The 27,497-nt window shown below is 40.7% G+C and overlaps 1 protein-coding gene, 1 long non-coding RNA gene and 1 pseudogene across 2 annotated transcripts; 1 reads left to right on the top strand and 2 right to left on the bottom strand.

The window, feature by feature from the left end:
• Positions 1-7,742: 7,742 nt before the first annotated feature.
• On the bottom strand, positions 7,743-10,043 carry LOC121771400 (aspartic proteinase-like protein 1). The gene is given in 9 exon segments (XM_042168181.1): positions 7,743-8,248; positions 8,447-8,518; positions 8,635-8,695; positions 8,803-8,902; positions 8,988-9,058; positions 9,150-9,288; positions 9,367-9,526; positions 9,529-9,593; positions 9,690-10,043. Coding segments are annotated over 9 exon segments (1,125 nt in total). The 5' UTR covers positions 9,938-10,043; the 3' UTR covers positions 7,743-8,039.
• A 256-nt stretch (positions 10,044-10,299) lies between these two features.
• On the bottom strand, positions 10,300-17,719 carry LOC121770338 (annotated as a pseudogene).
• Positions 17,720-20,205: 2,486 nt separating this feature from the next.
• On the top strand, positions 20,206-21,252 carry LOC121771401. The gene is made up of 3 exons (XR_006044023.1): positions 20,206-20,456; positions 20,541-20,597; positions 21,066-21,252. It is a non-coding gene; the product is annotated as an uncharacterized LOC121771401 (long non-coding RNA).
• The last annotated feature ends 6,245 nt before the right edge of the window (positions 21,253-27,497 follow it).

Below are 27,497 nucleotides of genomic sequence, written 5' to 3'. Positions count from 1 at the left end.
TTTGAGTTTTGTTTCACATAGCTCACTTGTTTATATAGACATTTGGTTGTGCAAACAGCTGCATATGAATGGGGGTGTGGCCCACCATTTTTCTACATGGGAATGTTGTTCAAAGTAATATTTTATTTTTCATTTGAATTTAAGAGCATCTCCTATGGCGCCCCTCCGGTAGGACGTCCGGTCGGACACCGGGAAGGGCGACGGGACGTCCGCCGTTGGGAGGTCGGAGGTCGGATACGGACGTCCCGTGAGGACGTCGGGTGTCCTCGGACATCCCGGCGACGGGCGGGCGGACGTCCGCCACTGTGGCTTCAACTCGGACGTCCGGTCGGACGTCCCGTTTTTTTTTTTTTTTTTTTTTTTTGAAACTCTATATATACGGCTCGTTGAATTTTATTTCATTCGCACCACGTGCGTTAATAACAAGTTTCTCTCTCTACATCTATAATCTCAAGTATATCTAGAATGTCTAGTGAAAGTGATAGCGAGAATGAGTTGGAGGTCGCTGTTTCAGGTGCTATACAGAGGCTGCTACAACAGAGGTTGCAGCGGCGGCAGCAGGCGGCGGTACCTCGGCCGATCCATCGTCGAACTCAAGTACCCCGTGACCACATTGCTGCACATATTCGGTTGTATGCGGACTACTTCGCTCCGCAACCGCGTTTTGGGGAAGCCTTATTCCGGCGACGCTTTAGGATGCATCGTCCGCTGTTTCTGCACATCGTGGGTGCTTTAGAGAGTAGATACCTGTTTTTTAGGATCAGAGAGGATGCAGCTGGCAAACCCGGACTCACGCCCTTGCAGAAGTGCACTGTCGCAATCAGACAACTGGCGTATGGAGGCGCGGCCGACATGTTCGACGAGTACCTCCACATTGGCGAGTCGACAGCAGTCGAGTGTCTGCAAAATTTTTGCGCGGGCGTGAGAGCGATATTCGGGGAGCGGTATCTTCGGAGTCCGAGCCCCGAAGACTGCCAGATGCTGATAGATATGCATGGGTCGGTGCACGGGTTCCCTGGGATGTTTGGCAGATGGGATATACCCAAACTGGCCTGTCTTTGTGAAGTCAATCAAGCATGCGACCGGACAAAAGAAGACATACTTTGCGAGCCGTCAGGAAGCAGCGCGCAAGGATGTGGAGCGGGCATTTGGTGTGCTCCAGAGTCGGTGGGCGGTAGTGAAGGGTCCTGCACGGCAGTGGTATATTCCCAACATCGGCGATGTCATGTACGCATGTATCATAATGCACAACATGATTGTCGAAAATGAAGCTGCGGAACTGACTCAGTGGACCAATGAAGATGATACGGGTGCAGGTCCAAGTCACGGCGTGGCCACCGCGAATGTGAATATGGGGGTACCTCATGGAGAGGTCGAGCGGCTGCGTGCATTTGCCGACATGCGGCAAACAGATGCCCATATTCGACTTCAGCAGGATATTATCGAAGAGGTTTGGACTCGGAGGGGTTGACGTGATAATGTATGAATTTTTTTTTTATTAGTGTGTAATTTTTTTTTTCGAATCATGTATGTTTTTTCCGATAAAGTTGTTAATTTTTCCCGTTCGTATTCTCGGTCAAATTTTATTTCCGTAAACGTAAATTGTTTTATTTGTGAATTTATGATTTTTTTTATTGCGGGATGTCCTAGTGGGAAGGGCGATGGGAAGGGCGGATATGCATGGGATGTCCTAGTGATGTGGCAGTGGGGTGGGATGTCCTAGTGACGTGGCAGGAGGTGTTTTTGGGATGTCCTAGTGGATGTCCGAGTGGGATGTCCGCCCACTGGAGATGCTCTAATTAGTTTAATAGATGTGGGAGAAAGTGACTGAAAGTGAGGACATTTAAATAGTAGATAGTAGCTAGGAGTAGTTTAAAGTGTCAAAACATCGAGAATTATTTAGGCCAAATTTACTCTAGAAAGAGACATGTTTTTCCCTCTGTAATTAAAAGGATGCGAGTAATTTAGAGTGGTGAAAAATGGACAATTTTGAAATATTAATTCCATAATTTTTAATTCAAACTATATCATGTTTGCAAATTTACATTGGAAATCAAGTGCATTGCATTATCCCAAATAGTGAAAACAACACTTTTTTAACATTTTATATCTATGAAATGCAGCAATAATGATACATACTCCCCGTCCCATAAAAACGCGTGCATTTTTCATTTTCATTTGTCCCATAAAAATATGAGCATTTAATTTATGAAAATGTATCCCAATTTATCATACGCATATACATTTAGTTATTTATAACTAATATCACCAATTAAACACTCATAATAATATGGATCTCTATCCATTAACATTACTTTAACTATCTGTTCTCTTATTTATCTTATTTTATCAATTTTATTTTAATTTTTATGTTATATCATATGCCTATATTTTTATGGTATGGATGGAGTATAACGTTGTTAGGAAGAGAATTAGCATTGATTTGAGAAGGAGACTAGGTTGAAGTTTTTTGGATTTTATTAGAGAAAAGAAAGATGTTTTCATAAAACAATAATGGTGCATTGTATAAAATATTATAATAGTGGTTCATCATTAATAATGTTGAAACAACCAATAATGGAGGGGAATTAGGTCACATCCGGAGATGGGACACGTGGCTCGATCGAATCGACGGGTTCCAATCCAACGGATTACACTTAACTTTGGGTTTATGAATTAATTACGCTTAGGGAGTCGCCTTTTCTCTTTAATTATTACTACTATAAAATTAGTATGGAGGAGTAAGAAGACCCATTTTTGACATCAAATATTACTCCCTCCGTTCCCGATTAAGAGTCACTCTTTTTCATTTCGATCCATCCTCAATTAAGAGTCACTCTTTCTGCTTATTATATTTTGACATAAAAAATACCCTAAAAGTCAAAGAGGTCTCACATTCCACTACCTAACTCTATTTATTACACCACGCATTCAAACACTTCTTTAAAACTATGTCTGGTCAAAAAGTGACTCCTAATTGGGGACGAAGGGAGTATATTTTTGATATCCACATGTCAGTTTGACACATTGACAAAAAGTTTATAATTCTCCTTTTCACCTTCATTAAAATGATACTACACCTTAGGGTCTCAAATTATCCTAACGCCGTCATTTTTTATACTCCTATTTGTTTTGAAACTTGATTTGTAAATTTTATATTTATCTCTTAATAAAATAAAATAAAATAAAAAGCCTCATCCATACCTCATTCATTCACTTCTATATATATATTAATTTTGATCCCAAATATGATTACCGTTCTAGATTTGCCACTTCAGTCAGAAATATTATTACGATTTACGTAGAACTTTTTTTACTTAAAAAATACTATTATAAGAAATAAAAATATTAGTATAATACTAATATCATTATAACATCCTTTTCGAAGCGAATATCATAAAAAGTTAAATAGAATTAGCCCGATCATTCCCCCTCAATATCAACCATAAATATTGATTTTAAATAAGAGTCGGGATGTAATCAAATGCAAACTCAAAATTATGATTTGTACCGTTAGAAAATATCAATAAATGACAAAATAATAGCAACACATGCTGTGTTGACATTGTGCTGAAATGTGTTGTCATTTTTTATTACTGTTCTAATTGTCCAAATCATAATTTAGAGTTTGCATTTTATCACTAAACCTTAATATATGTATTTACTTATTGGTAGCTATTATTTCCCCCCTAAAATTCAAAAAATGCCAATATTTAAAGTCAACATTACAAGATATCTTAGAACACATAATTGAAATTTTTGTACTAGTGATCCAAATTGAAATTATTTATATGTGGATGAGAGTAGTGTTGCCCACGGTTCCAAAACCGGCGGTTCCGGTTCGGAACCGCCGGTTCCGGTTTATAGGAATTCGGAACCGGAACCGGACCGTGACGCTATTTCACGGTTCCGGTTCCTATTCGAAAACCGGCGGTTTCACGGTTCGATTTTTTTTTCTATGTAATTTGAAATTTGGACTTATACAATAAATTGGAACAAGACAACAAATAATTTAAACTGAAATAAGATGAATAAGGTGAAAATGATATCAATTTTATTGAATTTGAGTTGTAACGGACAACGATACATTACAATGTACAATACATATACAAGTATACAATGTAATATAATTTACAAGTGTCCTCGGAACGTAAATAAAAAAAACATGAAATGGGGGGATAATGGATGAATTTGAATTCAAAATCAAAATTAAAAAAAAATTGAATTTCGGAAAACCGGCGGTTTTGGCAGAAAACCGTCGGAACCGCCGGTTTCACCGCCAAAACCGCCGATTCGGTCAACAAACCGTCTGCCTCGTGTTCCGCACTGGAACCGAAAACTGCCGGTTTCCGGTCCAAAAACCGCTGGTTTTGGCCGACAAAACCGGCTGAAAAAGCTGCCCCCGTTGCCACCTCGGTTTTCTCACAGGAACCGTGCAACCGCCGGTTAACCGGCGGTTCGGTGACGGTTCGAAAAATCTTGAACCGGAACTGGACCGCGATTCCAAATGCGACGGTTCCGGTTCGAAAAAATTGACACGGTTCCGGTTCGGAACCGGTGGGCATCTCTAGATGAGAGGCACAGCTGGAAGAAAAATGGTAACCATGATTTAGGACTCAAATCTCAAAGATTCCACGTTTTCAAGGTACACTAATTGTTCTTCATTCTTGTATATCTACCCATGTCAACAATATTATTACTACAATTTTATTTAATAAATATGTGTTATATCATAATTAAATATTTTACATTTTATGAATATAACTAATTTTCATCGTTATTTATTGGATTGATTGCATGTAAATCTTATCGGTAGCAACCCGATTAACCCGCTGGGCTAGCCCGAAACCCGAGCTTTTAGGGTTAGAGTTGAACTTTTACAACCCGAAAAAATTCACAACCCGATTAGCCCGCACCCGATTGACCCGCAACCCGAGTAGGGCCGGCCCGAAACCCGATGGGCCGACCCGATTGACATCCCTAGTCACATTGTTTCCCACCAAATAAAGATTCTCGTCTTGGGGAAATGTCATAGAACTCCAAGAATAAAATAAAATTTTGAATTCGAATAAATAACAATAACATGACCCTCTAACTTTTTGAGTTATGTTTCTGTAGGGAGATATACTTGCAATTTAAATTTGAAATTGTTGGATTTTAATGCAAATTGAACTTAAGTTTTAAGGCATTTTTTGATTTGTTTATTTCATCAATTTTTTTGCTATCATGATGTTATTAATTTCGTTGTCAAGCATCTAACACCTGGATAATTAAATAAAAAGTTGACTCCGCAAGATTGAGTTTTTTTTTTTTATGATTTGAGTTGCAATTTTGATATTACTTTACACAACACTTCTTGTTCTTGATGAATAATAATATCTGAGAAAAAGATAATAATCTAGGATCTATATGTATTAAATATGTCTAAAATAGAGTGAGTAGTACGTGTATTTCACTCGACATTTAACTTTTTTTTTTCTATCATTTAAATAGTTTCTTTTTTCTAACGAGCGTCTCATATTTTCATGGAGCAAGTAACCGAAGTAGGTCAAAATTTAATAATTATCATGTTTCTAAGTTTGTCAAAATCTTAGCATAGGAGTATATGTAATGTTCATTCTATTCATGAACAAATATGGGCGCCTCAATTTAGGTAGTCAATATTTTTAAAATATACCAAAAGGATTTTTTAAATGGGACTTCCCCTAATTATCATTTTAGACATAAACTATCTAAATTATTCCTTTCCAATCAACTGCACACGTTGTCTTCTCTCTTGAATGCAATGTTCTTTCCAAGCAACTTCAAGCATCAATTCTTGATATGGAGTAATAAATTTTCCAATATAATATAGTATAACTAATTAAATAAGATATCTTAATAGTATTGTTTTCCAATAGGTTCATGACACTTTTGCTTTTGCACTACATTTTTATAATATACATATACTACCATTTATGTTGATGAACTAATCAATTTTAAAATGTTTATTAAGTCTAATTTGCACATACATTCACACACACACACACACAAGCATGAAATTAGAATAAAATGTACATGAAAAACATAGTTCCTAAAGGGCCAAAAGCTTAAAAGTGGAGCTAGGATGAGTTCCTCTTTATGCAAAACAACAAAAGGAAATAATAGCTTTTGGGATTGGAGATGGAAGAGGAGGTGCAAATTCCAATTCTCAAAAGCCACACTCATCCAATCTTGATAAATTATTCATTATTTTTCCCTCACTGTCTTCTCTTGCTAGCATCAACTACAAGCATAGTCCAAAACCCTCCAACTCCCCCTCAACACACACCATACAAATCATGTCTTGATCTAACTAGTATCCCTAGATTTCACCACTCACACAAATTCATAAATAAGCACATTTGCTAAAAGCATTATCAATCTTAGAAAAGCAGGGTGTTTACAACCAAGCATTATCAATCTTAGAAAAGCAGGGCGTTTACAACCAGATTTCATACTCCCTCCTCCGTTCCATAGTAGTGGAGACATTTCTTTTTGGCACGCAATTTAAGAAAAATTGTATTAAGTGAGTTAAGTAAAGAAAGAATAAAGTAGGAAATGAAAAACGCATAGAGATGAAGAGAGAATAAAGTAAAATAGAGTAAAGTAAGTGAGAAGAAATATGTTGACTTTTACTAAAAAAAGAAATGACTCAACTACTATGGAACGTGCCAACATGACAAAATGACTCCCCTACTTATGGAACAGAGGGAGCATATGTTTGCATTAATCCAAACCTCACTCTCAAGTCTAAGGAATAAAAAGAGTAAATTCCTCGACTTCTTAATACTCCTTCCGTCTCCTAAAAATAGGAACTTTTGAAACGGTAAGAGTTTTAATGCAAAATTGGTAAAGTAAGAAAGAGAAGAAAGAAAAGTGTGTTAGTGGGAAATAGGACCCACCTTATTAGAGAGAGAAATTTCCTGAAAACAAAGGTTTCTATTCTTAAGGGACGGACAAAAAAGTAAAGAATTTCTATTTTTACGGGATGAAGGGAGTACGTTTTTACTTTAATATCAACAAATGAATTTCTGAGGAGTGGGTGGTCTATTCCATTAGTGACAATTGATCAAGCTGGCAATTCAAAAGTTTAAACTACTTATACCTAGAATGCAAGGGTAGGGGGCTCATGATTATTCAACAGGAGCCATCCTACTTGGTGCAAAAAAACAAGAATCATAACAAAATGCTTCAATTATGCAAGCTGTCAATTTGGACTAATGTGGTCTATACAAGCATTATAAATTAATAGCTTGGAACATAATTCACAAATAAAAACAGACATTATATGCTTCCTTAGATTGAGAAACACACCTGCACCAAGCTTGTTAGGTAAACAAGAATCTTTCTCAATTGCTTGAAATTTGCTGCACAAAATGAATGAAAAAAATATCTGCAATCAACGTAAAAATTATTCTTCAGTACTTGTTAAACAGATAAGGTTTCTCTGGCTCCAGCTAAGTTAAATCAGTATGATTTGAGAGAAGCCCTACCTCAAAGGCTACCTATTGAAATGAGAGTCCAAGCCTACATAAATTCCAAGTTAAAGTTAGCATCCTATTGTATAGGAGTAAGCTTTTCCCAGAAATAGTAGACATAAAAATGCGATCTTTTACAGTTCAAGTAGAAAAACGTGCAATAATAGACCTTACAGAATGGATTCCGTTGGGCAACTATGGAAATATCGCAAGACTGTAAAACTGAATTTACACAAAAGAGAGTGAATCAAACAAAGACAACTGTAAAAAAAAAGTAATATTGGTTGACAAAATATGCAACCAAAATTGGGAATTATGCATATCTCTATGTGAAGGAAGTGTATACTATTACATACAACAGTACATAAGAAGAAGTGCTAGGAACAACTCTATGTATGAGCACCCTAATTCAAAGCCTATATAAGATTATATAAAGAAGAAGGGATGTTGGGATGGTGAATAATAATGATGCAATGGGAAAGAATGAAGCTAAGAATCAGAATTTACATGGAACTAACAAAGATTTATATTTTATGTACTCTATGAGAGGTGAGCTATGAGCATCAATGAGAATAGCTTTGCCAAACATGACAGGCATTTGGCAGAGGATTCGGAAGGTGTCTTTCCGGCAACTGCAGGAGAAACTGCACGGCTGTTTGGTGCGCTCTGCTGTTGTGCTGTCGGCAGTGAGTTGGAAGAGCTGTTATTGCCCGTTGGATTCAGAGGCGCTCTGTCACTGAGATCCTTACCTGGAAAGATTAACATATACGGGTTGATGGCGTGAGCTGGATAGAGAAATGAGGTTCTAGGTTGAGAATACTTTGTTGAAATGGGTACATTTATAAGCAGATGCAGAAGATGCGAAAAACGGCCATGCAATTGAATTGTGTGGTATTATGTGCTTAAAATAGATAAATTTAAGCATACACTAAGTTATGTACACTCACAATTTGATTCAGACCAACCCAGCTTGAAGTTTTCCCTGTCGAATACAATCTGATATCCAGTCATGAAGTTCTCTGCAAGGCATAGCCAATCACAAAAGGCACTCACATGATGCCAACCAAATGGAAAAGACGCACAACTCATTGCTTCCCATGGTAAGAGTCAGAAGCTTTTATTAAGATTAACTTACGTCCGATTGTCCCAATATCTCCATCCGCGGCCTGTACTGCTAAACAGAATCCAACAGCACCCTGTACCAAAAACAGACCATTCAGAGATTTCACATGTTTCGCATCTTAAGTTTCGTCATTCATGAACTAACAATTGAAACCATCTATAACTCCAGAAACCAAATAACCTGAGTTCCATATATCACAAAAACTGGATTCTTGACCACAAAACTTTTGGATGTTGCAAACTTTAGAGTGAAAGAAGGAAGCTTAGGCACCCCATCGGGACTGTTTTCCATAAAATAATCAGCTGTGTCGATAAATAAATCAATGGGTAGTTTTAACACATGGTTATCAGTCAAAACAAACACACCTGGATTTGTAGCAGTACTTCCATGGGTATCCTTCAAAGCTTGATTTTGGAGCATTTACTTGTCTGTCAAACTACAACCAAAACAGTATGTCAAACAAACTTGCTCATTTTACAACAGATACCAGGATGAATAAAACTAAAAGAGAAGGGAAAAATAATTACCTCATTAGCCACCTTTTCAAAAATTTGTGCTGGAAGAAATGAGAATGAAGACCCACTGTCGACCAGCATCTGGAACTCCGGATTTTCAAGACATGAGCTCTCAATGCAGCACGCATCCACTCCGACAATATAAGTTAAACTGTATCATGAACTGGATCAAAATTGGACTACAATGTGCAAACAAAAGAAAAAAAGAGTAGCAGCTATTGTTACTTACTTTTTCCCATGCAAAGGCAAAAAAGGAGTAGTTTGTTGGCCAGCAATTCCCTGGTCCCCAAAAAGTAACCTTCCAGAATCATCTTCGTTAAAACATAGAGAAAATGAATTTCTAATGTATCCAGCTTTTGCAAGAAAACTCCCAACAGAAATTTCTCCAAGTCGAGACCCAAGAGACCATCAGGAGCAACTCCACTGAGGTACCCACCAGTTTGTTTATTACCACACCTAAAATAGAAGAACGTATAAGAATCGAGAAAAGGAGAAAATGTTTCTTTATGGTAGTTATCGGGTGCATTCAGGTATGAGCAAAGCAAAACGCACCCAATAACCACTGGAGCCTTGACAGATTTGTTAGATACGTCAGAATTGCCTGGCAGGAGATGAAGAACATCTTCAACCAGAAATCCAGAAGTTGAAGTATCATCTGAATAGTAGTTGATGGTATAAGGACATTGTTGCTTAGGATTTGGACAGTCTGGACCCAGTGCACATAACTGGTGGCTGCAAGAAATGATTTTGCTAGTACTAGAACCAGAAGGATTGTACTCACTAAGATCTCTATCCTGCATAATAAATGCCCGAAAAACAAGAGGGCACCTGCCAATCAATCATTCGGAATAAGCGATACTAAGCAGTACAAACAGCTCATTGCTTCTGATACGAGTTTATTGGGCTGCAGTTTTTTGCTTTCTGTCATAGAGAGAAATCTGGAATAGGTCACCCAGAGCAAGGGTGGCAAAGTAACCTCGCCTGCTGACTTGTGTTTGAGGATCCAAAAGTATTTGGGAACAATGGGGGCAATATTGCAGCTGGTAGACTTTAGGATTCCCTGATTTCAGTTGTTCAGTAACAACCTCGAGTAGTCTGGTCAGATGGTTCCTCGCACTGAATGGCTTCTGAGAAGGTCAGGAAGTGCCTCGTTGCCCAACTTTCAGCCATTGTTCAGCACTTGAGAGTCATCGCTCTCCAAACGAAGCAGACACTCAGAGCACCAAACAACAGTGCTCTCTGTTCCTGAACGCAGCAACCTGACCAGCACTGCAACGGGTACTTCCAAATAGAACTCGGAACTATATTGCAGGATGCTAGATAACACTGAAGCAGCACACTCCCACAAAGCATGAGGGAGAAGAGGATCTGACTGAAGTATGACACTCGATAGCTGGCCTACACCCTCTTTTGCAATTTCATTTGGCCATATAGTTGAGACATTGACAAGAGCGCGAACAGCTCTCTGTTGCAAAAATAGGAATGCCGGAACCAAGAATTCGTACCAGTGGAGGGATCACCTGCTGTGTCAGAGGATCTTTCTGAAGATGCTCCTCCAATAGTAAGTGGGAAAGAAGCTCTGCTGCTAACTGCCGTACTGCTGAAGCTGGAGAGTCAAGCAAAGGTAGGAGGGGTTCTATAGCTTGTTGTGATGTAAGAGTATAATCCACACGGCACTGTGGATGCTCAAGAATATTGACAAGAACCTGCAACGCGCTGTGTTGTCCATCAGGTCCAAACTCTGATCTTGTCAGCAACTGGAAGAGAGGCTCGACCACTTTTGCTGCCGAATGACCTTTTGCAATGCTTGCATTGTTTGTTAGTATTCTAAGCAATTCAGAAAATGCAGCAGAGAGAAAATCAGGAGCTTCATGAAGTATATCAAGCACACACTCTATTACTCCAGCTTTCACCATTTCCATCTTACAGGCTGGCCTATCTTTACCTAACTTAACTAGAGCTCTTGATATAGCTTCATGAAGCAAATAGTTTCGACCGTATAGAAGGCCCACAAGCGGGATGACAGCACCATGGGCAGCCACAAGTTCTGCCAGCTGGTCATCATCAAGGAGCTTATCTAATGCACGGACAACAGAATGGTGAGATGGACTATACTCAGAAACAAGCAGAGAAACCAATGGCTCAACACAGCGCGCTGCTGCTAAAGCGGATCGTATTCTTGTGTTGCCAAAAAGAACACTGCACAATTCAGCAGCATCTCCCTTCAGCTCCATAGAGTAATTCGACGAAAGGATTCTGCAAAGCACATCAACTGCATTCATCTCAACATCAGCAACTGCAAGGGCCTTCGATGGGTTTTCATTCAGCAGTCTGATTAAGGCAGCAATAGCAGCATGTTGTTCTTTCTCCAAACCTGTACTCAGAATTTCCACCAGAGGCTGAACAGCTTGCCTGGCAGACTCGGCATTCCTTACATGATCAGCAGAAAATAAGTTTTCCATGCTTTAGCAGCACTATGCTGCACTTCCATCTCACACACCAAAACTGCTACGAGCTACAAGCTGACTGACTGCACCGAATGCAGATTCGTGTCTCCTTATCTCAGCTGTGCTGAACATAATGCCCAGTAAATCAGTAGCAGCTTCCTCATATGTATCTTGGGGCCAAGGGACAGATACTTCGTCAAGCCTTCCAAGCCCCTGACTCTACCATAGCAATTTGATTAGTAGGGCAATCAGTAGCAAGCTGGATCAGAAGTCCCAGAGCAAGAAAAGGTGCTCCAGGACGTTCTGGAATAGGTTTAAGCAAATCCACTAGTGCTGGTATAGCTTTCCTAGAAGTAGCACCAAGCCTGATGTCATCAACCCTGAACAATCTCTCAAGGGCGACTTGATCAGGATAACGAACCAAAGCAAAGTCATCCGCCAATTCCAAAAGGTCATGTATATCAGCATCAGCACAACCAAGCAAAGAAATGAGTCCAGCTGGTGCCCCTGAATTTGCAACAGAGAGAAGAGTCCCCCTGCTACCATTACAGACGAGACTGGCTACAGCTTGTGCAGCAAAATATCTATTCACCCCCTCTTCCGTCCTAAACAAACTAGCCAGTACCGGAATCACTTTCATAGTTGCATTGGCACGTATGATATCTCTATCTTGGAACAATATAGCTAACAATAATGCACAGATCCATATGCTGCCATCCTCCTTATAATCATTCTAAAGAAAAGAAAATGAAAAAATCAGAGCAAGTATTTTCAAGACTATGCCAGTTGCCAGCAAGGCTATGCATTAGAATATGAGCCATGTACTGCACTTAAATCAATAATATAAACACATACCAGCATGTTATGTGAATAGGATTCAGAAATTTTATCAGTGAGAACTTCAATTGCACCAGCCTCCATGATCTCAACTTTACTTTTGTCATCCCGACTAGCAAGAATAGAAAGAAGCCATGTAACAATATTCACACCACTGATGACAGACGTACTTTTCTCAAAGTCATCTTCACTTTCTTTTTCAGTTATCCTGGAGATACTTATAATATCCTTTCTACCCCGATCAGCACCAGGGGAAGACTCTGAAGAAGCTAACATTCCAACAAGAGAATGAATGAGTGGTGTACTCATATTAGATCCATGTAAATCTTCAACTACTTGTTGATATTTGACTTTTGCAGTGCAGATGAGCAGTGCAGCTCCTCCAATTTTGATCCTTGCATCTGAGGAACTTATCACCCTTCTTGTAATAGATGAAATGCATCCATTCGCACATGCAATAGTATTTCCAAGAATTAGGGGCCGAGCCTGGGCGAGCCGAGATAATATTTCTATAGCCTTATCCTGCAACAACGGTGTGGCATCAGCAATACATGAAACTATTTGGGTAATGCCACTCGGATATTCAGCAAGAACGGCCCAAGCAGGCTTAACTTGCTCACCATATCCTGTGGATCTGGAGAGAAAAGCAAGTGCATCTAATGCCTCTGATGTAGCAACTGATCCACTGTCTGCAGTTTCCAGGAAAGAAACTATAGCAAGTACTGTTCCATTGCGATTCACACATTCAGTTAGAGAAGAATCAATCTGACGAGAACGAAGCAGACGGGCAATTGCCGCTGCTGCGTGGATCTTGCCTGCATTTGAGCCTTCGCGCAACACTGCAGTGGCAGGTAAAACAATCTCTTCTGAGATAGCTTTTTCTGAAGTGTCATAGTCTAAAAGGAGATTGGCCAATGCACAAACTGCTTGCTCTGCGACCTGCAGTACTGAAGAGTTAGCAAGCACCACTAATGTAGGCAAAGCATCTCTAGCAAGAGCAGCCAAATCACGGTTTTCTTTAACTGAGAGAAATATAGCAGCAAGGCACTGAGATACTTCTGCTAAGATGGTTTCAGATTCAGAGCTCAAAAGTTTCATGACCGATCCAAGAGTCTTAACAGCAATGTTAGTTTCACGCAAGTCTTTTCTGACATCAAAGATTCCAGCAAGAGCCAGTGCAGACCTTGCCTGAGTCTCTTCCTTGACAGAGCTCAATATTTTTATCATTGTCTCAATCGCATCATTTGCTGCACTTCCTTCACGTACCATGTCACTGAGAGGGGCCACACAGAGCAAGCTTTTTAATGCATCTAATACATAAATTTTGGACTCAGGCAAGTCGCTCAGTAGTAATGCAGTGAGTTGGCTGATTGTTGCTGTATCTGACTTATGAATCAAATGATTTAGGGTCTTAGCAGCAATCTCCTTTCCATTAGGTCTTCCATTCTTTAACAGCCAGAGAAGAGCAGGAACAGCATCAGCACTTTCAACGCAAGCACGTATATCCTCACTATGATTACAGAGGTTGCCAAGGATTGTTGCAGAATCTTCTTTAGCTTTAGCGGACCCAGTTTCCAGAATTTGAACAAGTGGAGGAATACCACCAGCAGCAGTAATAGCCCATTTGCTATCATCGTTTTCATTGGACAGAAGACAGAGCAATGCAACAGCACACTCTTGTTGTTGTTCCGATGATAGACCAAGAAGAGATATTAACAGTTGAATCCCTTCACGACCTTGAAGGGCCTGCCACAATGTACCCTCATTGTTGCAAAAAATAAGTAAAGATCTTATCAACTCTTCCTGAACTTCGTCTGTCGCCATTGTAATCAAACCTACAAGCAGCCTCTTTGCATCAGAATTCGCAAGTTTGCTTGCTAGTATTCCATTACCATACAAACTGGCAAGGGCTTCTATTGTACGCTCCTGGATTAAAAAGGGCAACTGAGGTTTGAGCTGCTGTAACAATGTCTTCTCGACCTCTTCCGGATCTGATGCTCTAGCATATTCAGCTTTGCTATCATATATCATCAGAGCAGAAGCTAATGCACCTAATGTATCAGCTACTTGTGCAGGAGATGAACATGATTCTAGGCTTTGACCAAGACTTGAGATGACGTACGACAAGCCACCAGATATATTTGCAAGGGCACACATTGCATTGTCTTGCAAAGCTAGAGCAAACTCGCCCTGCATAAATTCTTTAGACGGAGCTATTGTAGCATTTATTAGAACGGGAATACCATTAGCATTGGCAATCTCCCGCCTGGCTTCTTTGGATTGTGCAGAAAGAGATTTAAGAGCAGATGCAGCTTCCGCTCTAAGTGGAGCTTCATTATCCGGCCCAAGTAGCTTGAGGAGCAGCTTAGTAGCTTCTGCAGCCAAGATTTTGGAACAAATAGATGCATCTTCCATCATCATGGATGCAAGCAGAAAGCACACATTTGCTTGAGTACTTGATTGGCCTGTTGTAAGCAATTTGACCAGTACATCAACCCCTCCAGCTTGAATTGTTGCTGGCCAAAACCCCTCGGTGCTGCTACAAAGATTCCGCAAAGCTCCTGTTAGTAAGTGATCGACCTCATTTCCTGCCTTAAGTCCCTTATCTAATTGTTGCCACAAGGCAGGAACAACTCCTTCTGTTGAAAATATTTTTGATCCGACGTGATCCTTCGCGCCACCTTGAGACACAGAATATATGGTCTTTGCTGCTGCAATTTGGCCTTCTCTCGAGTTGGACTTGAGAAGACCAAGCAATGGGGGAATGCATCCTCCAAGTAATACTTTGACCCGTAGTTCATTCTCTTGGCACAGAGAACCCAACACTACAGCACTCTGTATCTTTATCCCCAGTGATCCAGACCGAAGAAGAGAAACGAGAACTGGAACCGCTTGAGAATGTGATCCAACTGCACCGAAAGCATTTTCCCTTGTGTTGATTAACTCAAGTAACTGCCTCAGGCATTTCTCTTTTTCCTGTGATGATGAGGAACTCTGCCGCAATTGCTCAATACATTGTGCAACACTTGCTAATGTTCCATCTGGGTCCTCCATGTTACCTCTATCTCTGCATGTGAATAAATCTCATGATCATCACAAAAATTTACCTAAATATTAACTGAAATGAAATCGAGCAGCAAATTCAAAGTAGATTTCAAACTTTTTTGTCACTAAAGTAGCTATGCAATGTAATGATCTCCTAAACACTATAATTATAAAGCTACTGTTGTAACCGATAAGACATTTAAATTGGTGTAACCCTGAAAATTTGTTAGTGCCAAAGGTAAAACAAAACTTCAACTATGAAATTCTACACCATATCTAGCATTTACAAAAGGCTAACAACTGCAGATAACTTAGGGGCCTATTAGAGGTTAGATTAATTATGCAATATTGTATTGGCAAAACATGGAGGTCAAAAACTTATGTCTAGGTAGTAGGAACAAGTGACATCGCTAAGCAACAGCTTTCAGTTCAAAACACATAAACTGATCAGCCTTGAACAAAATAAAGGAACTGCTAACCTTGAACCCATTTTCATGAGTGAGTGGGGGGTTGGAGGTTCTGAATCATGAGGTCTACTTTCCCCATTTCTCTCCTACAACAGAAATATAAAAAGCTCAAACTAACTATAATAAATAACTCTGAAATGGACACTTCAGGAAATGGAACAGGAGTACACAACCAAGCAAATCCATGCCATGATAGCATATGCGCACCATAACAAACAATATAATGCACGTCCCTTAGAAGAAAGAAAGCAACATCAGGAATGGCAAATATACAAAGGAAAGGAATGCATATTTAAATTAAGTGGAGTGAGAACAAAGTAGAAGGAAGAAAAAGTATGAGAGAATAAAGTAAGAGAGATAAGTGTGTTGTGTTTTTCCAAAAAAGGAAATGACCAACTCTAATGGAACAGGAACACTCAAAAAGAAATATGATGCAACACTAATGGAACAGAGATTATATTTTAAAAGCCAGTCATGATCTTCATCCTATCTCTTTCAAGGAACTAGAGTCGTTAACTCGGAGTAAACAATACACATCACGCAACAAAGTAATACTAATACTAGAAATCAGGATTTTCAGGAACTTTCTTTCAAAACTGAAAACTAAGAAACTAATAATCTCCCCCAATAAATTAACAATATAAAAACAAATGAACAATGTAACTACTTAAGGGTGATTTATCGATCCCTTTATAATTTTTCCAATCTGAATTATTACTATTCGAATGGGAAAAACTCACTATGAGCAATGCATGTGATCTATGTACACTACAAACAGAATCAGAAAACATTCATTCTGGATCCAGATAGTTCAGCAGATTTCAAGATTAACTGCAGCGATAGTCTTAGACAAACAGAAAATTAGTTAAATTTAGCAAGCTTACCATGCCATTAGAGGGATTGCTACCATTAGGCGCAGCCACCCTCCATGCTATTGTAGCCGCCAGCCTCGCTGCTATTCTGATGTCTTTCCTTCAGATCCAAATTTTCCCCCTCACACAGGAAAAAGCTAGCAGCGCGTACTGTTGAATCGCAAGTCAGCCTCAGCACATCAAAAGGTTGACTAGACTAAAACACGTAATTAAAATCTAATGAATGAACTTCGTTTTATAGCACAATTAAATCAAAGCTACAGAGAAATGTAGTAATCTGAAACGTGAAATCCAGCTGAAACGCCTCCCCTCACGTTTAGAAATCAAATAGGTGAGTGGTTTAAACGTTACTTTCACCATAAAGTTGCAACCAATTGAAATTGATTGACTACAAACAGTATCATCATCACTTCCAATCACAATAAAATAGGAAATAAGCAAATCCTATTGAATTTCCACTAAAACGGCTCAAAAAATTCTCAGATCATATACATCCGCATAGAGAAGCTGACAACAACAGTATAGTATAGCCAGATCAAATACAGCGCGGCGACCGGAAAATTCTCCACGGATCAAAAATTAAATGTGAGGAAAGATAAGATCTAGCAGAAATGGAGAAACCTTTTGCTAGATTCAGCGGAAGCGCATGGAGATTTCCTTCTCCAACAATGTAGGTGAGCTTCTATAATTGAATCCCCTCTTTTAGCAACTCTCTTCCTCGCTTACTCTCTGTGTGTAAAATGAAATCAAATCGAGAGTTCCGTAGCTGAGAAACGAGGAAGATAGATTGCCTAGAGAAAGAAAGAGAGAGCGTATGTAAGTATGTGTGTGTATGTCAGAGAAGAAGAGTGAGAGTGTGTGAGGAAGAGAGAGACATAGAGCTTTGCTGGCTAAATTCCACGAATGTACGTCATGTCCATCATTTGTACCCGGAAAAAAAACATTTTCCAGTGATGGAAAAGACGAGTGAGGCTCTCGCGTCTTTGATAAACCAAACACGCAAGAGTCTCTTGCGTGTATACAAAACACGCATCAAGCTCATGCGTGTTTGAAAACACCCAATCGGGTGAATTTCCAGTTTCAAAACACCCGGTCGAGTGTTTTGAAACAGGAGAAGTCCAGAGAGAACATCCGGTCGGGTGATTTTAACTTTCAAATCACTCGGCCGGGTGAAATTCGTCTAAAGGCCGCAACAACTATTGAATCAACTATTCTTATTCAAGCTTTCTTGACGTCTTTCTACCTTACATAGAGCTTTCTATTCGCCGGTTGTTTCCAAATCTTGCAAGCCGCTGGCTGATCAAGAGAACCAATATCTGAGGCGAGGCCTTATATGATATGTTGGGAGATAGTCCGCTTTGCCTTGTTGATAGGATAAAGGATAGTAGCTCAGCTTCGGATTAGACTATGTGAAGGGATAATCAAAGCTCAGCTTCTTCACCGCTCGAGAACTCACGAATTGAAGAGCTCACGTCACAAACTAATTTTTCACCCGACCGGGTGATTTGAAAGTTAAAATCACCCGGCCGGGTGTTCTCCCTGGACTCCTCATGTCTTAAATATTTCACCCAGTCGGGTGAAATTCACCCGATCGGGTGTTTTCAAACACGCATGAGCTTGATGCGTGTTTTATATACACGCAAGAGACTCTCGCGTGTTTGGTTTATCAAAGACGCGAGAGCCTCACGCGTCTTTCCCATCACTGGAAATATTTTTTTCCGAGTACAAATGACGGATATCATCTTCCATGACGTACATTCGTGGAATTTAGCCGAGCTTTGCTGGTGTGCGGTGGCGGACCACCGACAGCTCGCGGCTACGGTTTCGGCTCGGCTCGCTGCCGTTTACCTGAGTAAATTATTTTAAAATTGTGTAGCAGATTATAGAAATATCATTATTTTTACTAGGAGATAGAGTATATAGTTTTAACTAATAATATGAACTCATACTATTTCTCTTTTACCTTTTTTCCCCATTTCTTACTAATAATATGGACTACACATTCCACTAGTATTACTTATGGACCGCACATTCCACTAAACTCTCTCTTACTTTTTTTTCTTTTTCTCTTACTTTACTAATTCTACATTACAACCCGTGTCATTCATAAAGTGCCCTATTTTCATTGACAGAGAGTATTTTTTTCAAAACCAATCCAAAATAATAAAATTAGTCTATTTTTTATGGATGCAGATAGTATTAGCTAAAATGTCAGTAACTACGAGTATTTTTGCTAATTTTTATAGCTATATTAATACGAGTTTAGAAAAGTTACGTCCAAATATCAAAAGATAGTCCATTTCATTCAAATTATGGTGTTGAGTAAATATGGTCTCATGTTAGTATGTAAGTGAAGAATCTTAATTAGAGCACCCGCATTGATGTGGGCTCGGTCACGCCTCGGTGAGACGAGCCAGCATCGAGACAGCGATGCAGGTCCCCCGTCGCGATGAAGCTAACGAGCTCTGGCGCGCGGCGTGACGCCCACTTGCCGGCCCGTGAGTGGGCATCGTCATGCTGACGCAATAAATAATTTTTTTTTTAAAAAAATGATTTTCCGAAAAAAAAATTAAAAATTAAAATTTTAAAACAGTAATATTACCGTTTGAATTTAAATTATATTATATATATATATATATAATAGGGTAGTGTTAAACTCCTTTTTTCCCCTTAGATTTAAGTTCCTTCTTAATCTGGACCGTTAGATCTCATTCATCAACGGTTCAGATGATCTGCATTATTACACTATAATGGTGCATTATTAGTCGGTGTGCATTATTCAACTGAAAATCTGCATTATTACACTATAACGGTGCATTATTAGTCGGTGTGCATTATTTAACTGAAAATCTGCATTATTAAATGACACGTGGCATCAATCTAACCGTCGGATGACAAAATCGTGGGGCTGAGATCAAGAAGGAAATAGGAGAAACTATGGAAAAAAGATTTGAATACAATCCTATATATATATATATATATAGGGTCTTCATCTACCAAAATCAGTCCTTAAGTATAGAAATACAGACCATATCTAGACCGTCAGATCTGGAGATTAATGGCTAAGATCTGGAGTGACTCCTCGTTTTATATGGGTCATAATAAGGCCGATCTATGTCATGTTAGGGGTAATTTAGGAAACAAAAATATAATAACTGTCGTTCCGTTTTAGGCCCTGATTAATTGGGATTGGGAGTAATTACTGCACACGTTCCATTCTATTTCACTCTCTTTCAACAAAAACTCTCCAATCTCCCTCAAATCTTCTTCTTCTACCACCAAATCAACAAAAAATCATTCAACAAAAAATCGTCTCGGCCCCTCAAAATCGTCGTCTCCTCCACAGATTCGTCTTCTCCTCCACAAAAAATGTCGCCTCCTCAAAAACCCTATTCCTACTCCAGAAAATCGACGGAGAAGGGGAACCAAAACCTACTTTACCACCAAATCAACAAAAACCCTTCTCCAAATCAACAAAAACCCTTCTCCAAATCAAAGCGTCTCCACCTCAAAACCGTCGTCTCCTCCACAAAATCGTTGTCTCCACCAGAAAATCGAATCCTCCACGATTTTGGAAGACGGTGAACCAAAAGCCTACTTCAACAATGGTGGACACTCGAGCATCTGGATCTGCTAGTCATGACGGAAAAAGTTAGTAAGATTTTGTTCAACGCTTGACTTAAATTTGACTAAATCAGGCAAAATTGTCACTTTAATTGGTTGTTCGGCACGTAGTGTATCAGAGAACGAACGTGAAGAAGAAGATTTTGCGGATCCCTAAAGCACCGAAATGTATGTCGATTTCATTTTCTGGGATTTGGATGCATGTAGTTTTGTTTCGATTTTGGAACTTTGGTATTTAATTGTGGTTTTTTGTTCCATAAGCAAAAGGTCAAACCTCTTCAATGGCTCAAGTTTTCGTTTAGTATGACCCAAAAATCGTAGTTGACGATTTTGGTTATTATTAGTGTATTCGTCGGTCGTATGACCCAGTGCCAGCTTATTATGCCCCAATTTAACCAAATGTTTCTATGACTGAAATCCCCGTTTAGTATGACCCAAAATATATCTAATGTTTTTGGTTATTGGTAGCGTATACTTTGGTCGTATAACCTAGTTCCAGCTTATTATGACCCAATTTAACCATATGTTTCCATGACTAAATATATTATTAGTATGACCCAATAGCATAGTTGATGTTTTTGGTTATTGTTAATGTATTGTTTGGTCGTACTAATATTTGCAACCCATGTTTTGCAGAGGACGTTCTTTTGTAAGTATTTAACAATGATTGGTTGTCACAATCAATGCAAATCAGTGATCAACGCACCTATTCAGAGGTTGAAAATGAGTTGGACAACGACAGACAATGTTGATGACAACAGGGTTTATTTGCTTAGACACCTTGAAGTCTACATGGGTGAAAGAGAGGGTCAATGACTTTTGAATGCTCTCCTCTTGTTTTTGTAGACGATAGCCCATGCGATGAATATTACTCGATACATTGGGTCACAATAAATCAATATTTGAGTTATAGAATTGTTAGGTTAATTTGTGTCATAATATACCAACATTCGAGGCATGACGTAAAACTACTCAGTACCAGCATGCCTCATACAATTTGATCGAAATGTTCGCATGAAACAAACTTATTGGAAGTACGACCGAAGAATATTCTCGTGTTCTGAACATATTAAAAAACCAAATACGCGATTGTAATCATGTTTTAAACATATTAAAAAAGCTAGCAAGACAGAAGAATGCAAACACAATAACTAAAAACAATAGTTATGCTTTTGGGTCATGCTAAACGACGTTTTGAGTCATGAAAATATGTGGGTATATTGGGTCATAATAATCCAATATTCAAGTCATGCCATAAAACTACTGTTTTGTATGCCAACAACTTAATGACGATGATACAGAATTGAAATGGGACTGATTAATCTGGAACACGATTGGAGTTGGAATCTGCTAACGACGATGATATATAAAATTGAGAATGGAACGGATTAATCTGGAACACGACATCGACGAATATTAAATCACAAATAATAAATCTTCATGGAAAAAAGTATGATGGAAGTTTGATGGTAGATCGGTTGAAGAAGATGAAGATAGGAAGAAGAAGAAGTTGAGGAAAATAAACTGTTAACTCATGCGTGTGATTTGTTGGCCGAAATAAATGTAGGCAAGATTATAGGAGATGGCATAACAATAGAGAAATAGCTAATGACTTTATTAACCTTAATGAATATTTAGTGAATAAAATAATAATATTTAGGGAATTAAATGGGCCATTAGATCTTTTAATCTCAAGATCATCTCGCCTAATCCTACGGCTGAAAATTGGCCTGTATTTCTTTGTTTTAAATGGATTCTTGTTTGGATCAAAATCCTATATATATATAATATATTATATATATATATATATTATATATATATATATATAATATATTATTCTATAAATACTCTCATTACCTCTTTCATTTTACATACAAACACACTATCACTCATTTTTTTTCTTCTCATCACTATAATATCATCTCTCTTTTCTCTCCAATTTATGCAAAAGTTTTCGGTGACGGAAACTCCGGCGGCGAGGGCGGCTACGACTTGAACGCGTTTGTCGACTTGGGGGGCATGCACAATGTTTTGGGTGCTTCCGGTTCCAGTTCGTCGCCGGGCACCCAAGGCTCGTCGACGTCGGCGTACCAAACACCATCTTTTACAATTGATGCATATTATCGTCCCTCCGCCCCGAGGTATGGGCAAACGCAGGGATTATCCGAAATTATGGAGAATATTCCGGAGGAACACACTCCGAAAAACCTTCCGACAGGAGCTAGAAGAGGAGGAGGCGGAGGAAGACGAGGAGGTGGAGGACGTAGGTCGTCATCCATACAGCTCCGCAGAGATGATGGCTCTGTTCAACACTTGGATCAGCACGTCGTACGATCCCATCGTCGGGAATCAACAATCCCGCAAGTGTTTTGGGATAAGGTCACCGCCGTATACAACGAGCAAAAGCCAAGGAGGACCTTCAAGCGCAACATGAAGATGCTTCGCAGTCATTTTGAGCAAGCCGACAAAGATATCAAAATATTTTGTGGGATCTACAAGCATGAAGCGGAGAATTACCAAAGCGGAGCCAGTGGAGCCGCCGACATTCTGAGAGCGGCTTTGTGAGTCTTTAAAGCCGATACCGGAAAAGATTTCAAATATGCCGATGTTTGGCAGTCGGTCAAAGAGGTTGATAGGTGGGTTGGCGGTGTCCAGTCCAGCACGGGCTCGAGCTCGAAACGCACGAAGCACACGGCAGGTGGTCAATACTCGTCTAGTGAGGGCGGGGAAGGCAACGCCTCACAAGAGGTTGAGTTCCCGACATCCGATGCAGGGGGCTCCTCCGGTACACGACGTCTGCCGCAAGGGAACAAGGCGGCGAAGGTGGCTAGAGCTCGCGCAGGGAGGGGCCGAGACGAATCAAGCTAGGTGGGCTCCCAAGGCACGCCGCCACCCTCCCTAATGTCCATGTACTTCACCGCCACGATGGCTGACACTTCCCGCATGACGCCTGACCAATATCAAGCCCATATTGCCGGCATTGCGTATCTGGCAAGACAATTTGGTATTCCGCCTCAAACGGGTGCACCGCCACTGCCTTCGGGGGATGATTCGCCGTCGGAGTAGTTTTTATAATTTAAGTGTGCAATTTTTAATTTCTAGTATTTTAAATTATGTCTTTTTTTATTTTTGTTAAGATTTTAATTATGTGTTTTTTTATTTTTTAGGATTTTAAATTGTAATTTTCTTTTATTTAATGAAGTGTGTTTTTATTAATTGAATTTGTTGGAAATAAAAATAAAAATGAAATTGATACGGTATTGAGACAGAGATGTGGATGGCCTTAGAGCATGTATAACGGTGAATCAAAAATAGTTCACACTCAGCTCGTTGTAAGGGTCTCTTCCCAAGTCCCAACAAGCTGCTCGTGTTGAGGTGGTAGGGGTGAGCCATCTTTCCACAAGCACGGTGAGCCGTGAGCCGATTCGTTGAGGGCTCGACCTCTGGTCAAGGGGTCGAGAGCCAGTTCAAGATGTCGTTCGACTGATGAAGGCGACAGAGGCTTGAGGCGGGTGGATCAAGCCAAGAGCCCCACCTCGCTCTTCAACCGTAGCCCATGGGAGAGCTGCATAGCCGGCCCGACCGAGGCCCTTGGGCGCGAGGCGCGGCCCCCTATTGCGGTGGCCGAGAGCCGCGACTCATGGCCAATTTCAATTTTTTTTCTTATTTTTTTTATAAATACACCATTTTTTCTCCATTTTTTCTACCCCATTCCAAACTCCACTCTTTTCAATTTATCTCAATTCAACTTTCAAAATATGGATTCCGACGATGAACAGTATCAACAAGCGATTGATCGGGGGTTCGATGAACTGGTTGCAGCGGTGCAACGTGAAGTTGACGAGACGGAGGCAGCGGCGGCAGTCCCTTAGCCGATCCATCATCGGCGAACAATCGGCCGTGACCATGTCGGGGCCGACCAGCGATTGATGGAAGACTACATCGGCGATAACCCCTGTTATCCGCCAGAGATTTTCCGTCGGCGATTCAGAATATCGCAACAACTCTTCATCTATATAGCAACGTGTTTGGCGCAGCGGTTCAGGTGCCTCACCTTGCGACGTGATGCCAGCAGCCGAGTCGGTTTGTCGACATATCAGAAGTGCATCGTGGCAATTAGGCAGCTTGCCTATGCCGGGCCCGCTAACATGTTCGACGAATATCTACAAATGGGCGAAACGACTGCCCTAGAGACGCTGAGACAATTTTGTAGGGGCGTCAAGGATATCTTCGGTTCGGAGTATCTACAGAAGCCAACGACCGTAGAATGCCAGAGATTGATACATATGCACGGGAATGTGCACCATTTTCCAGGGATGTTGGGCAGCATCGATTGCATGCACTGGGAGTGGAGGAACTGTCCAGTGGCTTGGAAGGGGCAGTTCACTTCTGGGTTCAAAGGGCGACACCCCACGATAATCCTGGAAGCCGTTGCTGACTACCGTTTGCAAATCTGGCATGCATATTTTGGTGTCGCTAGGTCGAACAACGACATCAACGTTCTGCAATCGTCGCATCTCTTCAATGACGAGTGTCTGGGTGAGGGTCCGCAAGTCAGATTCGTGGCCAACGGCACGCAGTACAACATGGCATACTATTTGGCCGATGAGATATACCCTCGCTGGCCCATGTTTGTCAAGACGATCTGGCAACCGGTTGGGCCGAGGCAATCCTATTTCACGCGAAAACAAGAGGGTGAGAGGAATGATGTTGAGCGAGCTTTTGGTGTCCTCCAATCGCGATGGGCCATTCTATGGTGCCCAGTACGACAATGACACGAAAATGATGTCGCTGACATCATGATTGCATGTATCATATTGCACAATATGATAATAGATGATGAAGGATCTGTTGCAGAGCACTGGGCACCGGAAGAGGGTGCTAGTACAAGTCACGGTATTGCCACCGCCCCCTGCAGATGGGTGTACCGCGTAGTAATGCATACTTGATTCAGCAGTTTACCGATATGCGGAGGGAAACATCACATACGACACTGCAGGCTGATTTGGTTGAAGAGGTCTGGAACCGTAGAGGAGGGGGCGCAACGTTATATGCGTTCGCGGTGTTGTTTTTGTGATGTCGATAATTTTCGTTGTGTAATTTTTCCCTTTATATAATTCAACGAAGATTTTGTTATAATTTTTTTATTAAATTATGCAATTTTTAAAAATTATTATAGTCTAAATTTTTTATTCCAGTTAAATTAAAATATACGAAAAAATGAAAAAAAAATCATTTATTTGTGGCTTGGGCTTGTCCACTATTGTGGTGGCCAAGTTTTTTATAGAATGGCCATGTTTCTTGGCCTTGACTAAGTATTGGTGGCTTGGGCTTGCCCTTGGCTCCACTATTGTCGATACTCTAAGGCCATCCACAACGTTGTCACTATATCGTCCCTTTAAACACTATCTGTGGGCCCCACTGTACTTTTTTACTCCATCCCTTAACTAAGGGACGAAACCTGCAACCCTCCGTCCCTTAAATTACTATTCATTCAATTTCATTTTTTTTCCCACCAAATTCAATTAATAAAAAACATACTTCATTAAAAATAAAATAACATTACAACATAAAATAAAAATACAACTTAAAATCCTAAAAAAAATAAAAATGACATAATTTAAAATACAATTTTATAGAAAATAAAAAAAACTACTCCGCCGGCGAATCATCCCCCGAAGGCGATGGAGGTTCCCTGAGGCCACTTGGAGGCGGGATACCAAGTTTTGCCGCCATAAACAGGACTCCGTTAAGTCAGGCTTCGTATTGGGTGGACGTAAAGCGGGAAGTGTGCTTCGTGCGCCCTCACCAGATGAGTATTGTCCACTCGCCGTGTGCTTCGTGCGCTTCGAGGTCGAGCCCGAGCTGGACCGCACACTGCCGGCCCACCTTTCCTCATCCCTGACGATCTCCCAAACATCGACATATTTGAATTATTTGCCGGTGTCTTTGTAGTAGACCCGCAAAGCCGACCTCAGAATGTCGGCTCCCGTGGCTCCGCTTTGGTACTGAGCCGCTTCATTCTTGTAGATGCCGCAGAATCGTTTGACCTCTCTGTCGACTCGGTCAAAGTGAGCGCGGAGCATCTTATATGTGCGGCGGGGGGTCTTTTCGGCTTAATCTCGTGGTAGGCCTCGGTGACCTTTTCCCAGAAGCACTTCCGGGGTTGTACGAGACGCTGATCCAGGCATTGTACACCGCCAGCGTTTCTTTGGGGCCGTACGGATGCCGGCCTAGATCCTCCCCCTCCTCCGCCTCCGCCTCCGCCCTGCAACCTCTCCCACCTCGGCCTTCTTCCGGAATGAGTTGAACCGGATAATCCTCCCGAATCTGAGATAATCCCTGCGGATACCGCGAGGCGGAGGGACGGACGTATGCATCAACATCAAAATTGGGTGGTTGGTACCCCCCGGCGTGCCCGAACTTTGGGTGCCCGGCGTCGACGAACCGGAACCACCCAATGTGTTGTACATGCTCCCCCGGTCGCCGAACGCGTTGAGATCTCACGCACCGGAGCCGCCACCGCCGGAGTTTCCGTCGCCGGACATTTTGTGATTAGATGTTAGATGAAAATTGAAGAGGAAATGGAGATGAATTTGGAAGAATAGATGTGTAGTTGTGTGTAAAATGAGAATGAATTAGGAGTATTTATAGAGTAAAAAACTGTAAAAAAAATGAAAACGGCTCTTTTAAACGGTAACATTACCGTTTCACTTTTTTAATATTTTTTATTTAATTCGATTTTTTTTAAATTAATTATTGCGTAAGCATGACGACGCCCACTCGCATGGCATGGGATCGCGCCACGTCGCCGGCGGAACGAGTTTCGTGACGAGATGGTGACGGGCTGGGGACGAGACAGGGCGCCGCAATGCGTCGCGCTACCGTCCCGTCCCTGCGTAACGGGTTCCGAGCCACCCGCGTGACGCGTTGATGGTGGCCTAAGCCAATGAAAAACAAGTACTCCTATACTGTATTATACTATATCTCACACCTACAAACACATGCACTTAGTTAGAAGGAGGATGGTGGACAGACAATATTGATTCTCGAATCTCACATGCAATT

This window comes from Salvia splendens, chromosome 16, assembly GCF_004379255.2.
Source record: "Salvia splendens isolate huo1 chromosome 16, SspV2, whole genome shotgun sequence".
Lineage (NCBI taxonomy): Eukaryota > Viridiplantae > Streptophyta > Magnoliopsida > Lamiales > Lamiaceae > Salvia > Salvia splendens.
Note: the sequence above shows the minus strand (reverse complement) of the source record. Positions and strands in the feature narration are given on the sequence as shown.